At 32.6% G+C, this 16,406-nt stretch overlaps 1 protein-coding gene across 2 annotated transcripts in view; it reads right to left on the bottom strand.

Annotated features, from left to right (window-relative positions):
• Positions 1 to 14,858: 14,858 nt before the first annotated feature.
• tara (SERTA domain-containing protein 2 taranis) overlaps positions 14,859 to 16,406 on the bottom strand; it is a 48,222-nt gene continuing 46,674 nt past the window's right edge. For both annotated transcript variants that reach the window (XM_074179748.1, XM_074179749.1), the window contains exon 3: positions 14,859 to 16,184. In XM_074179748.1, coding sequence (XP_074035849.1) covers positions 15,518 to 16,184 — 667 coding nt within the window. In that variant the 3' untranslated portion in view covers positions 14,859 to 15,517. The remainder of the gene's footprint in view (positions 16,185 to 16,406) is intronic.

Consider the following 16,406-nt stretch of genomic DNA (forward strand, 5'->3'; position numbering starts at 1 on the left):
TGAGAGTATAGAAATATAAAATGACAATATAAAAACGAAATTATAAAAAAAATCGAAATTTTGTCTCAACATGGTTGAGACAGATTGGGCGAAGATTCGCGGTATCATATCTGAATCTCCACCTTTATATAATGGAAGGACAACGGATGTTTTCAGAAAATCAGGAAAAATTCCATTGTGGAAAGAGGTGCTGACACCAGCATTGTTTGCAGTGCCCAATTGGAAAATTTTGAATAATTTTTATATTGAGATTCCATCCAGGTATTGAGCCTGGCTTGGATATTCAGCTTGCGTATGAAACAACTTTTTCTATAGTAAAAGTTTGGTGTATGGTCTGCTAAATATATTTAAAACAAATAGTATTTCAAAATTCTAGAAACTTCTTTCATATCAGCTTATTCAAATTCAAGTAATTCTATTCCAATGAATAAAGTTTCTATTCCGGTGAATAAAGTTTTTTATTATCATTATTATTATTATCATCCAAAATATTTAGCATCTAGTCCGTACCTGAGACCCTCTTTTACTTGAACACAAAAAACAATAATATTTCTTCTATTCGAATTGCACAATTTTGACCAGTTATCATTGATTTTAACATAAAATTCCTCCCTGTTTATTGTGCGTGGCAAATATGATATACTTGAAGAATTTTACCACTTTTTAGGCGTTCCCAAATGTATTTTGGGTTTTAGTAAACTGGACTTCAGTAATTACGGCGCATAAGATCAACATTCTAAATGAACGTACTTTTCAGCCGAGCTTATTAGTAAAGCTTGGCTTTGCATGATTTACGGGCAATACCGGCGTTAAAAACTAAGCGAATATAGGCGTCATCGCCTGGGTCAAATGACGTCACACGCTGGACGAAATTATTCTGCTATCCATAACTTTCTAATTTGTAGAAACATTTTGATAATTCCTTCACAGGTTAGTTCTATTTTACCAAAAATCTTCATTAAAACTAAAAACTGTATTTACCTATTCTCCTGTGACTGAAAGTTTTCTTCCCTCCTAGACAATTCCTCGTTCAAGTCATCCAAAAATCTCTCTTGTGCATTAAAAAATTCGACTGTTTCCGTACTGGTTTCACTGTTTGTCACATTATTGCTGTTTTCGTCCATGTCAGTATTTGCCATAGCATCACAATTACCTTCCGCACTTTCTGTATTTTCCATATTTTCTGATGTATTTTCACAAACGTTCTAGTTGAAGTTGGATTGATACTCACACATACACAAATGACAAACCTCAGGTTTATACTTTGTTTTAAACACACTTTTACCTAAAGTGATTTTACCTAAATAAGTTTAGGTCAATCCCCACCCTTCTGTTTATGTTTCTCCAACAAATAGGAACGTAACATAAATCGAAAAATATTCGGAAAATATTGTGTGGGGAAGATTTCAACTCAGGGCACTCAACCCGGGAGGGGCATGGGGTGGGGAAGAACTATTGCTTCAAACTAAGAGAAAAAATTCACTTCCATTTATCGCTAGCTCCAATTTTTTATCGACTTGAAGGAAATAATCGGTATTAAATTCACTTGCAAGCACTATTTTCATTCTATAGCTAGATAGAAAGTTTTTTATTATTTTATATTCTATTGGGAAAGTGGAAAAGCAAAAAAGGGTTTATGGAAATACAAATTCAAAAGAGAAGACTGTTCTTCATCTAGATTTCAGATTCATGCTATATAAAAAGGTTGGTTGAAAAATTCCGATTTTGAACTGCACTACTATAAAATATGATTCGAGTAGTTTTTTTCTATTGATTTTGACAAGTTCCATAAGAATTATGAACTTTTTAACTATTGGAATCGCTGGAAAACTGCTTTAAATCTCAAACGTTCGCATGTGCATGGTAAAAACGCCTGTTTACTCATATAAACTTTAATTCAAAACTCTCGTCTTACCGTACTATCAATTGAATTTTTTGTTTTCCGTTCGTTATAACTAGTTTAACTGAGAGAAATAATTCACCTCCATTTATCGCTAGCTTCAATTTTTTATCGTCTTGAAGGAAATAATCGGTATTAAATTCACTTGCAAGCACTATTTCCATTCTATAACTAGATACAAAGTTTCATATTATTTTTTATTCTATTGGGAAAGTGGAAAAGCAAAAAAGGGTTTTCTCAAAATGTTTTCCATTCATTTTTATGGAAATACAAATTCAGAAGAGATGAATGTTCTTCATCTAGATTTCAGAGTCATGCTTTATAAAAGGGTTGGTTGAAAAGTTCCGATTTTGAACTGCACTATAAAATATGATTCTAGTAGTTTTTTTCTATTGATTTTGACCAGTTTCATAAGAATTATTAGTTTGTTTCACCCTTGGAATCACTGGAAAACTGCTTTAAAGCTCAAATGTTCGCATGTGCATATATGGTAATAACGCCTTTTTATTCATATAAACTTTCATTCAAAACTCTCGATTTACCGTACTATCATTTGATTTTTTTTTCTGTCCATTATAACTAGTTTAACATTGTTCACATATTTCAGTATTTCGAAGATTAAATCGGATTTGTCCAAGTTACGTCGCTTGGACAAAAAGTTATTGGAGATTGTTTTTTTTTTGTAAAGTTAAACAATTTATTGATACAGTTCTACGGTCCTTTGCGACCCATAGCCATAAAATCTCTTATGAGAACTGAAACAGAACATTTGAAAAATATTCACATGATTTATATTTCCAGGTAAAATGAAATTCTTCGGAAATATTTCATATCATTCTTGGCTTTCGATTATACCTGTATGTAAAGTTAATTCCATTGTCCTATGCAGGAAAATATTTTGTGGTATGAAAATTATACCTCTACTATTGCATTCAATTATAATATTCGTCAACTTTCCTCACAGAAAATAGGACAATGGACTTCTTATAATATTAGGATTTATTGAAATATCTTCTTAGAAAATTTGAAGGTTATAGGAATTGTAACAAATCTGACATTTAATTTATAATTGAAATTCACTATTTGTTTCCTCGAAATGAATTTGTAGACAATTTCATTTCGAGGTAGACCAAATAAATGATGAATATAATCTACATTTTGGGTGAATGTACCAGAAATTGTTTATTAGCCAGTAGAATGTTATGCTGTCGATATCCTAACTCAAAGTTTATACGACTAGAGAATTTTTGGACGGTTAAAGGAAGACTTCATTATGAGAACTAAAACAATAATAAATATAGTTTGAAAAAACTGAAAAACACGCTTTTAAAGAACATTGAACATGTTTAGTTTCGTATGCTATAAATGTGTGTTTTTTACTCTTTTCAAACTATATTTATTTTATCTAAGCTTTGGGATCAATCAGCCATATATTGTTTAGAAAAATGACCACAGATATTTTCCGATTCCGGAGCCTGAAAATCAGCTACCAAGCCCAAGGCAGCAGGGGCGCAAAGGAGCGTTACAAATAAGGCAGCAAGCGCGCGTTTTGATAAAAAAAAATACTTATGTCAAATGAAGATATACATGTAAAGTGAGTTCGAATTATTTCAAGGAGGTTATGTACAGAGCTATCTGCCCGCGAATAGATCAAGCAATAATGTCGATAATACCTACTGTCAAACACAGATACCGAGCTTAAGAGTTACAAACAAACATACATACAGGTGAAGCTAATAAAATCGTGTTGATTAAAAAAAATATACACAGGATTTATGTTCTGAGGTAAAATACAAATTCTACAAAGATATTTCATCATTTTTTAATTTCAATTATACCTGAATCAAACGTTAATCCCATAACGTTATGTAGGAAGATATGTTGTTATAGGATGAAAATTATTCCTCTATTATTGCATAAAGGTAATATTCAAAGAGAATAAGAAAATTATTACATGTACTACTTATAGGAGTAATTGGGATTGACGGAAATATTTTTGGCTTTACGGAATTTGGTCATTTCTAAAATATGTGTAGTGGAAGTAGTCGTTTTGTTTTAAGAGTTTGTCAAAGTTACGTTCAAGACCATTTTTGTTGTCAGAGATTCAATTTATCATAATTATTCAAAACCTCTGTTTCGAGTTCACCCTTGCATAGAGGGATTTAATTTTTTTTAGAAAAGATAAGGGTATTGTTCGAGTTGAAATAACAATCAAACGAAGTGAGTTATCATTGATCATTGAAAAATTATCTATATACCAATTGAAACTTTTTTTATAGTTTAAAGGAGCTTGTACAGAATATGAACCAATTTTGGAAAAAAATAACAACATACTAACATGTAATGTGGTGATAGAAGTTAATGAAAAAGATGTTAGTGAGTTGATATTTGACGTTGACTCATCTAACTATAGAAATTAGACAATCATAGAAATGGACATGTACGAGTACAGTTCAAAAAATAAATATAGTTTAAAAAACTAATAGACCCGTTTTTGAATAACATCTAACTGAAAAGTTATTTTTTTTAATAAGAAAATCTCCAGGCAATCAATGAGTTTGTTAAGAAATACCTATTTTATTTTGATGTTTTGTGATTTGATATCGTTGAATATTAAGTTTTTGTCACAATACTGTATAATTTTGAGTGATTTTCGGTGATAACAAAAAATAAAAATTGCACCAAAAACTTTGAAAATTATGTTATTTTTCAAAAAAATTGACCGTGGTTAACACGACAGTTGTGTAATTTGTAATATTACAGGCTTTTAAAATGAATGGTCGTATACAGAATGCTCTCTACTTATCGTTTTAGCAAAAATGTGTTTTTCGTAGTCCCCATTTAAAAAAAATTGGTAAAAAAATAAAACTTCACTTAGATAGCCATGACTTCAAATCTAGCTGTATTTTTTAATGCTGAACAACTTTTCTAAATAACATTTCCCGAGATTTTTCAAAATAAGAGTACTTTACTCTTGTCACAAAATCAAATATTTGAAGGCTCCTCGTATACTACGTGTGTTGTACTGTATTTCGTTGGTGGATGTTTAGTTTTAGGGGATGCACAAACTTTTCTCAAAAATAATTTCTGTCGAAAAACCCTTAATAAATAAGTTTCCCATATGGTGCGTTCTTTGGGGATGGCACCGTATATGTTATTCAAATTTGTTTGATTTTTCTACAACTTTGATAGAGGTTAAATAGTCCACTTTCAGTAGTCGATCATAGTTTGTTAAATCATCACTAGATAGCGATAAGAAAGTGAAAGGTATTTTAACGTAGGTGAGATTTTATTTTGGAACACCTCTTAAATATTACTCTACTTTTTTTTGTTATTCAAGTTGTGCTACTCATCCATTGTATTCATTTTCTATTCTTTAGATCCGAAGAACTTTAATATGCTTTTACTGACATCTTAACGTCATTGTTTCAATCAGCGACTTGCCTTATGGCCGCTTGCTGTCTCAAAAAAAGATTTCTGTTATAGGTACCCAATAATAAGTTTGAATAGATCTCGGGAGATGGCGCAATCTGAATCAGATTTGTAATATTTCCACGTTTATTTTATTTTCATTCTAGAGTATAAACATTTTTTAATGAAATCTGTTCTATGAATATATAATTGTTTAAATACCGTAGATTTTTAATGGATTGTATCATGAAAAATCGCAAGGATAACAAAATAACTGGCGTATCTATTTTTCTGATGAATAAGAGAACAGGCTTTTAAATGTTTTGTTTTAGTGATTCTTTCTTCAGAAAACTTGGTATCAGAGCTTCTTTTATAACTATTTATTCACTATATTTTATCAAAATTTGTAAGCATCACGTTTTTCGGGGGATGTTTACACATAAGTTTTGAAGAAGAGTGGATGAATGTAATATCCTGACAATTTTATCAAATCCACATGAAGAATACATTTGATTTACAAACAAAAAATATATAAAAACACGAGAACCAGAATAGATTTCCTTTTCATCAAACCTCCAAAATTTCTCAATTATTTATGTTTAGTGTTTTTCCTCAGCTCATGATATGCGAAACAATTCAAAACCTCTTGAAAATTCTTTTGTAGTTCTATTTCCACATTCTCTGAACTATGTGTAGAATGACTTGAGAAAAATTTTTGAATAAACCTAACATAACGAGACTTTCTCTAGGAATCTCATCATAATATTAAGTTGAGAAAAATCTTCATATATTGCCATTGGCGGAACTAAGGGGGTTTACGGTGGGCTTAGCTAGGGCAACGATTAGTGTCTCTTGAAAAATAAAAGAAATTTATGATTGCTGGCACATTGAAAATGCTACAACCAAACAAAGCAAATTTACACATTCAATATCAAGTTGTTTCAGAAGTTTTGGTAGTTATAATGTCATGTGTTTTTGAAGATCCATGTTTCAATAAATAATCATTCTACCGTGTCGTGGTATACAGTGCTTTTCTTTAATGCCCCCTCCCCTTTATTTTTTGAACGAGTCAGCTCAAAAAATTGAAATATGGGATAATGAAATTAATACATGAATACTTTATTTTGAAGTGAAATTGTCAGATGGAACATTCAAGATGGCGACTGGGCGCCATCTGGGAAAAAAATTAAATGGAAAGGATGGTTTTGTGACACATCTTTCTGAAGCTCCTGACAAATGCTTCACAACCATATAATATGGCGAAACTTTCAATAATTGCCTGAATACATTGACATTTCACTACATAATATGAGGTAATAAGCTTGAGGTCAGATAAGAAGATGCTCGAAATGGTTGCCTTGAACTTTTTGACATATGAACAGCCATTTTCGAACACAGTAACGTCAATATCCCTACAAATATTTATTATTCTCTGCCGTATATCTAGTTTTGAAGCAGGTTTAGTTTCGTACACCTTTTGTTTCAAATAGCCCCATAAAAAAATCCAAAGGTATCAAAGAGGGGGCTGGCCATTCTGTAGGACCTCGACGGCCAATCCAACGACCGGGAAAGGTGGTAGCCAAATATTTTCTTACTTGTCTGGAGTATTGTGGTGGTTGGTGGACTACAATATCCATATCAAATTCATTAGGATTCGCTTCCACGATTTTAGTGATGAGAGAGTCAACAGTAGTTTCCAGCATATTCCCCTGTTGAATTTTGATAAATAAATAGAAGTCCTACAATGTGGTTTCCCGATATTCATGCCCAAACGTTATTTTTTTCTGGATATTGGGTATGTGTTTCCCCGAAAACGTGAGGGTTGGTGTCACTCCAATAACGGCAATTTTGTCTGTGAATATTGCCGTTTAAAAAAAATGTACATTCGTCACTAAAACAAATATTTTGTAGGTAGGTAGGATGCCTTGTGCCTTGCAATTGTTTCCGTTATGATTTCGCAAATTCTGTCTTCTATCAGGGTCATCTTCAGTTAATTAGTGTACCATTTTAATTTTGTATGGATGATACCTATTCTTCTTCAAAAGTCTCCAGACACTAGAAGGAGGTACGACCTCACAAACATTCGCGACGGAATAAGTTGACTGTTCAGGATTTACTACCATCTCACCAATAATTTGCACTTGCTGTTCTTCCGGAATGGACGGATGACCTGGAGGTTTTTTGTTGGGTACACTACCGGTAGTTGTAAATTTGGATAAAAGTTCCCTCAAATATTTTCTACACATAGGACGATTCGGAAAACGTTCATTGAAAATCCTTTCGATTTCGTGAAAGTTACGCGTCGCACCTTAAATAAAAATCGCTTCAATTTTTTATTCAAATGGACGAGAATTGACCATTTTAGAGATTGTTGACGTGATACCTTTCTACTAGTACCTAAAACTAAATGAGAATATTCTTACTGAACAATGATGTTCAGTGTCCTATTGACATTTTTTGACGTAACAAAAAATAACTTAACAAACCTTATCGGGTCGAAATTGCCATATGGCAGATAAAACCGAATATTTCTAGAAATATCGATATTAAGTTTGTCTTCAGGAAATTATCAAATATTCCGCCATTTTGTAGTAGGTGAAGATATTGACTTCATATTCTAGGATTGTGAAGAATTCTTCAGGAGCTTCAAAATGATTGTGTCACAAGACTCCCCTTTTCCTATTTTTTTTCCCAGTCGCCATCTTGAAAGTTTCATCTGTCAATTTCACTTCAAAATAAAGTATTTATGCATTAATTTCATTATCCCAAATTTCAATTTTTTGAGTTGATCCGTTCAAAAAATAAAAGGGGAGGGGGCATTGAAGAAATGCACTGTATAACTTGTCTGAAAAATACATTCTGTGTTGGTGTTCTTTTCAGTGCTGAAGTATCTAAATATGATATCCAGTGATTTTATTCACTTGAACGTCTTTGTGTTTTTTTATAATGTCCAAATTTTATTCTGATTAAGCTGGAGTAATTTATCAAACAGACAACAGTTGATCAGAGGGTAAAGTGCCAACTATTTTAACAAACTGTTCGTGTTTTTTTTGAATAGCCCCCTGAATAATTGTTTGGCAAAAAATATTATCAATAATGCGATTTAGAACTATCAAAAAATCCAAACAGTTTCTTCTTTCTCACAGCTTACTGAAGGGTATTCTAGTCTATCTAGATCTATAGTCCGTTCATAATTTGTCGATAGCACAAAATGAGAGCCCAAGTCATAAAACGGTCGTAAAACTCGTAAAATCATAGGCGGAGGTTCCTGAGGTGTTTATTCATTAAATATAAAGCTTCAGTTTATATTCGAAACTTGCCTTGAAAGGGTGAAGTTGTTACGAACGAAAATAATTTTTGGTTTAGTACATTTTTTAATCGCATTTAATTTACGGCTCGTTGGTGTTTCGGCGTCTACAGCAGTAATTAACGTCTCTAATATTTATTTTGCGAATTTTGTGCAGTGCGTGAGTAACTTTTTTTCATATTCCTACAAACATATACGTACCTTTCGTTCCTGCTTGTTTTGTTTGATTGCTTGCGATGGCTTCGTCATCATCATCAACATCATCAAGTTTTACACCGGTACTGTTGCGTACAGTCAGTAAGTCTGTCTATTCACCAAGAGAGAAGACTATTGTTCTGAACGTTCACGATGCTCTGGTTTCTCAGAATCCCACAAACACTGTTCAGAACATATCAAGAGTTGTGCCAACATGACGGGCGTAGGGGAGTCAACAATATATAGGTTCCTATCAGAAAGAAAAAAAAAGGTATAGCTAACCCAAATACAAACGAATACTTAAAGAGGGGGAGAAAACCTATTGAAATTGATGAATTTGCCAAAAATGGTATTCGAAGGAAAATTCACGAATTTTTTTACAAAAAAGAAATACCCAACTTAAACAAAATTTTACAAGAAGTTAGAGACGACCCGGATTTGCCTCATGTCGAACGAACCAAATTGTGGCAAGTTTTAAAAGAATTAAATTTCCGGTGGGAGAAATCAAACCGAAAATCACTTTTGATTGACCGGGAAGAGATAATATGTTGGAGAAGAAAGTATCTAAGATCTATACGAAAATTTCGGGCTGAAGGAAGGCCAATTTACTATCAGGACGAAACGTGGGTAAACGCAGGTCATACTCTCACAAAAATTTGGACAGATAAAAATATATCAAGCTCCAGGCAAGCCTTTATGGAAGGTTGGTCTACTGGTATTTCCCCACCCTCTGGTAAAGGCAGAAGATCAATAGTTTCTCACATTGGCAGTGAAAAAGGATTTGCTAAGCATGGTTTGTTGGAATTTGAATCCAAAAGCACAAAAGACTATCACGAGGAGATGACAGCTGATGTTTTCGAAAAGTATTTTGAGCAGATGATTGAACATATACCACCAAACTCAATTATAGTATTAGATAATGCACCTTATCATTCACGACTAGTTGAAAGACTTCCAACGACTGCGTGGAAGAAACAGGATATCATTGACTGGCTGCGGAATAAGTCCCTGCCTTACGAAGATGGAATGGTTAAAGCAGAACTTTTAAAAATTGCCCGGCAACACAAATCTAAGTTCAAGAAATACGTAGTTGACAAAATGGCGGAAAGACGAAACATCACAGTCCTTAAACTTCCACCCTACCACTGCGAATTAAATCCAGTTGAACTCATTTGGGCACAAATGAAAAGCTATGTGGCTAGAAAAAATACGTCATATAAAATACAAGCTGTACGTGAATTGTTATATGAGTCTTTACAACATATTACAGAACAAAATTGGCGAGATGCAGTAAGACATGCAATAGAAGAAGAACAAAAAATGTGGGATCTTGACAATATAATTAATGCGACTGTAGAGACACAACCGCTAATTATTAACCTGCAAGACGACTCGGATTCCGAAGATGATCCTGTTTATTTTGAATTTGAATAGTTTTGTAAGTAATCGTAGTTTATATCATTTAAAAATAGGTAATAATTAAATAAATGTATCTTTTACAAATTGCAAGTAACTTATTATTTTTGAATAAAATAAAGGAATTTTTTTAAAATAAAAATACAGTTTACAGTACCTACAGTTTAAGAATAATAATATATTTATTTATTTAAAGTAACTAATATTTTAATCATATACTCTACGACACTGGTCACTCATTTCCACTCAAAATACCTACATAATCGGATTAAAAGTTTTATAGCTGAATTGTATTTCTTCAGATACAAGGTGGGTTAGTCGAAAACATCTTAAACTGCCAGTTTCAGTTTGGTTTTTGTTATTATATCATATTAGCTGTCCTCTCTGTATTTCAGTTGTCTAATGAGGGTCAAACTTGCAGTGAGCTATCAACAAATTATGAACGGACTATAGACTACTGGGGGCTGTAGCTCCCCTAGACTTTCATCCTAGTTATGCCAATGGATATTGCAGATTCGTGCAATTTTCTTTTTTCCAGGCTGCTTAGAATGTTAAAAAATTTGAAATGAGAAATTTGACCTCCGCATTTTTTTTTGGTTTCACAAAGACTAAAAAAGTACAGATACTAAACTTTTCACTACTTTACTTACCTGTTAGTGTCTCAGTTGGCAATCAAAGGCAATTTTTACTCATTTCATTATATTAAAACATAAAAATATAAAACAATAAATGAGGTAATATGTATATATACCGATTTATTTTTAACACTAACATATTACATGATATCACATGTTACTTGCACACATTCAAGTGTTGTACGTAAAATTTATTATTGACATTACGTCGATGTGGGACGACATGAATTTTCCTATTATAATATTGGACTCTTGAAAATCTCTTAGTAACCTAAATGTTTGTTCCTTATACGGCTTCGTCGTTGTAACGGTTTTTGTTAACTTTCAAGGGTCCTTACATAATGAATCGAACATCTTATTGCAACTTTTATCAAAATATTTTAAAATTTCTGTGCAAATATATTTTTCTTCTTTTAGAATTAGACACAGCAATTTTTATATAAAAACAGTATAATATTGATTGCCTTATGATTCTTTATAAAATTCACTTATTTGATGGGATAGATAAACTTAATAATATTCGTACCACAACAATCTTTTATTTCAATATCCTCATATATAACAGTATTCAATTGTGCCCATATTTTGTTATTTGTTGCCAAAATAACAAATTTAAAATATATTAAAATACATTGACAGAGTATACAGACTGTTAAAAAAATCAACAATCATCTCAGAAAAGTACTTCAAAATCATTAAGTAAAATTCTTACTTATACGATACTCTCTCGGTATTCTGCTCTATGTATGAAGATGGAAAGTTGAGAAAAAGCACAACCAGATTCTCTGTTTGATTGAAACAATATGTTATGGCAAGAAATTATACATTGAATCAGTTGAAAAGTTGCAAAATGCTTTCAAGAACCGACAGCTAGAAATATTCAAGAGATTCAAATTTACAGTTTACTCCTCCACTTTTGTCTTTTGAAATATGTTTGGTTTTTGAGTCAAGTTTGGCGTCCGGTGAAATTAACGGACCTTTACACTTTCCGAAAAAAAAAAAACGGTAAAATCAAAATTATTCGTTAGTTCTTTAAGAAAATGGTTGATTTGTCAGGAAGTAACACCCAAATTCATCCATCTCAAAGTGCAATTGAATCACTTTCATTGAGACTTCTTCCTATCGAAAAAACGTTCCAAAATGTATAAGACTTTTTGTAGAGCAAAAAAAAGTACATAAAAGAATATATAACTTATTCTATTAGTACTACTCAATCAAATATCTCATTAACAAAACTATATAGTCTTTGTTTCGAATATGAAATGTTTCTTAAGAGAAGAAGAAAATCAAAATATGCACTAGGAATAAGTTTTACGGTGTTGTCAAATTCCTTTCGAATGTTAACGACGTTACAACTGTCATTTTTACTGGTTTTTTGCAAAAAAACTAATGACAAAAAAATTGTAAAAATATAAAAAGAAGTACTATTCACGGTTAATGTGTAACGGTCCATTGTTTATGTTGAAAAATAATCAGACGCAGACACCAACTGACTAAAAATGTTATTAAAACTTACTGTCGATCAAATACTTTTTGTTTTGCACCAAAATGCTTGGTAAGTTTTGTATTTCAAATGATGTTACGAAATTTGCCATTCAAGTGCAAGAGTATCCAGAAACCTCATAGAAATCCTATTGAATATTTATTCTGTATATTCAGCTTCGATTTTTCTCTAAATTAGGCCAACGAAGTTGAAAATTTGAATCAGGCTTTCATTCAAAGAGAATTAACTACCTAAATAACATGGTATACAGCTACAAACATGAATCAATTTCACTGTTATTCAAGAAGTATTTCAGGACGGTTTTATTTTCTTTCAAAATTTTAAGTAACTGCTGTTAATACTGGCATATATCGTCTTGAATAACAGTATAAAAGGGGACTAGATTCTCACTCCCAGCTGATAAAAAATAAAAAGGAAATCCTTCTGTGCTCAAAAGACTATACAGATTTGAAACAATATTGAAAACCCTATTAAGAATGAATATTTCCATTTTTAAATGTAAACATACAAAACACTTATGTAGAAATCGTAAGTAGATATTTTGAATGTAGGTTATCAACAACTCCAATCGCTATCTTTCATCATTATCAGTAATAATCGAGATATTGACTTAAAAACACCTCGAAATGAAAAACAGTTTTAAGGAAAAGTTCATACTATTTACTGTACTATAATCTCTGAAAATTTAAAAATTCAGTAAAAAAATTAAAAACCAACTAGCTAATTTTGAAATATTTCCTAAAATACCTACATTTATTTCGTTGCTGTTATTGAGATGCACAAATGAGTCAGAGATTTTTTTTAATAACTCCAATAGTTCAGGAGATAGTGAGTAATATTGCAGAATCGATTAATAGTTCAGGAAGTATTTGACAAAACGGTTGGTGATTTTCTAAGAAACAAAAATAAGTGAATATGTCAAAATAAGCCTGAAGTATTGCTTCAATTCGTTTCAATGAGTTCTGTAAGCGCAAAATTCAAAAACACTTTCAAAGAAAGAGAGGAAATGATCACAGTTCATTTGTTTGATGCATAGTCCTTTGAACATGTCTTTTTTGAACGGTAACTAGTAAAAAAACATCTCAAGTTAAAAGGAACAAAGTGAGGATTAGTTAAAAAATAACTTCATCTCTTGAATAGACGAAAGTCTATAGAAACTTCAAAGAAATGCAGCTAGGGAGTTAATTTAATTTTTGTAGAACCATATATTGCCAGTTTTAATAAAATTGTATTCACACATCTTTAAAACGTATGTAATAACATATATATTAAGTATGTACAAATATATGCCTAATTAGAATAATTTTCTCTTATGTACAATATGCACAACTCTATACCTTATGTACAAAATGATATTTACAAAGGAATGCCCAAAACGGGTCAATAACACCAAACTAAATCCATTCAAAATAATAATGCAATTGAGCTTCATAGCACAGTTTTCCAAAATCAATTTAGAAAAATCTCCCTTACAATATGGTTTATTGCAAAACTGGTTTCATTTAATGAAACAGATTTTCTTTCTACCATGTACTATGCAATGCTTGACAAATTGAGCGTAAGAGATCAGAAAACTAGTGTATGTTCATTCTCTTTGGCCGTTCACACTAAGTACGAGTCCAACGACCGAAAATATGAAAATATTCAAGACAATTGTAACGAATACATAGCTGCAAATTGTCACATGCACAAAATGTCTTTTTTATGTACGCTTCCTACACTAAGTGAATCACAACCTGAGTAACTAGGCCAGACGAAAGTTTAGCTCGAAAGCAGAAATATTTGGATAGAATGAAAAAATATGGAAGCAAAAGTATGCACACTTTTGAACAACTGAAACATCCACTTATTACTTCCTATGTAGATGTTTTAGCTGGGTGAATTATCACGGTTTTTTAAATCGGATATTGCAAATTTTGTAGCACTCGATGTGTTTTAGTCAATACTTTTCTAAATTCGATGGCCAAACTGATATTTTTTCTGATGAATTCATTCAACTACATTACATGGTTGATGGGACTGCAAATGTAGGATGCATCATCAAATCTTGAAACGGAATTTCACATGAATATTTCAAAAAGTAAACAAGATGCAGTCAAATCAAATCATATCAGAGAATGGAAGTCCGAACTAATAAAATTCACCATGAAACATTATCAACCACCTTCAAACAAACGAAGATGCAGTTACTCTGTTCATTCTCCATTTTCATGTTTACATTGATCTAGGTTAAATTGGTATATCCCTGGTCAAAATTATTTTTATAAGTTACACATTAAAATCATTATGCATTTAAAAAAAAATTGTGGGAACTGTAACTCATTTAGGCAGATAATATATTAGCACCTTGATAACGAAGAAATAGTCGGAGAATTCAAAAATAAAATACCTCTTGCTTGCTTGCTTGGTATTAAAGTCTTGATATGAAAGTCAAATTTGTATTGACATTGCGGACAAATCCATGACATTTGATTGTGTTCTGTGAGAATATAACATTTCATCAGTATGTTTAGAGACTTGAAAATTGTTTGTCTTTCTATTTAAGTGATTTTTTTAGTGTATCCTCTGATGAAATATTCATAGCTTGGTGTGTTGAATAACTTTCACATTTCACTCGACTTTCATGTGTAAAAATGACGACTCTTTGAGTTTGTGCTGTCGATTGTCTCACTCTAGAGGTAGTTTTTATTTATGTTATATTGTTTTTGTTATTTATTTTATTATATCAGTTTGGCGATCGAATTTACGAACTATCTTTATAATGATTCATTTTTCAGTAGCAAACTAAAATGTGATGATGAAATTCCAGTTCCATATAGAAAAAGAAAATATGAATCAGATTGCTAGATTGAGGTGGAATCATGAGTAGAGTAGGATGTACTTATTAGTTTGAAAACAAAAAAAGTTTTTAGACCTAAATATCGAATAATATTTCAAAGAAATGCCTTTCCTTCTTCCAACATTTGGAATCTGTTTGCTATAGTATTCGTTTGTCCAATAAAATTCTGAGTAAGGCTTAATAACAATAAAAGGAAATTACTATCAGCAAAATATCATTTTCACTTCTAGTAAAAAATTCCATCTATCCAGAAGTTTCGGCCTAGAATTCATTTCTGACTGACCTATCGAACTTACGTAGCGACTTAATGCTACGTGCCCCCCACCAACACATGCATGAAACCATCCCACTCGTTTTCAGTCCGAACGGGTTCTTTCCACTCCATGCTTTCACTACTGCTGAGCCCCAATTCAGCGTACAATTCGTTATTGTTTAGAGACTCCAAATCCGTCTGGCTGGTGAGGCTGAGAACAGATCCCCAGTTGATGGGCCTCGTCGTCTCGTCGTCGCCCAGTCCTGAATCCGTATCAGGGGGATTCGAGGGAAAAGGCGTCGCCCTTCCCGAACAGTTCATGTCCCTCAAGCTCTGCTCGTAACTCGCGGGGGTGGTAGTGGTGGCTTCCGGTACCGTAATCGGAGCCAGGGGTGGTAAACTCGGAAAGCATGGTTCCTGAGGTTCGGCCTCCATCTCCCGCTCTAGCCTCCTCAAGGTGTTGCATATCAATACCGATCTGCGCAAAGAAGGGTCCGAACACTGCCTGTACCTCGCCAGCTTGCACATGGAGAGGTTCAGAACCGCCAAACGTCTTTGCCGAAAACAGGGGACATGGCACCACCGCGTCCTTCCGTCGCAACAGCGCGTCCGAACCGGTGGAGAAGCTCCTAGTTCAAGGTAGGACTTTCCGTTTTCTTCGCATCGGATGGTCTGCTGCTGCGCTGGTTGGTAGTACTGCCAATAGTCTGTTTGGGTTTGAAACCTGAAACAAGGGAAAGACGGATTAATACAAACACAAGAAACCAAGCTGATAAAAAAATTGGCCGGTGAGCGCTAGTAGCCGATGCTATAAAACAATAAAAAGAAGAAGAAATTGTTGCGTCTATAGTTATCTTTTCAAAAGGAACAAAAAATAATCCATAGATTATTATATTTTCCAATTTTACTCAAAAACTAACTTAAATAGATCTTCAAAACTGTGTGA

The sequence above is a fragment of the Leptinotarsa decemlineata genome, unplaced genomic scaffold, assembly GCF_025532065.1.
Source record: "Leptinotarsa decemlineata unplaced genomic scaffold, Ldec_3_MD MMD2_tig00026282_RagTag_RagTag, whole genome shotgun sequence".
In the NCBI taxonomy this organism is placed as follows: domain Eukaryota; kingdom Metazoa; phylum Arthropoda; class Insecta; order Coleoptera; family Chrysomelidae; genus Leptinotarsa; species Leptinotarsa decemlineata.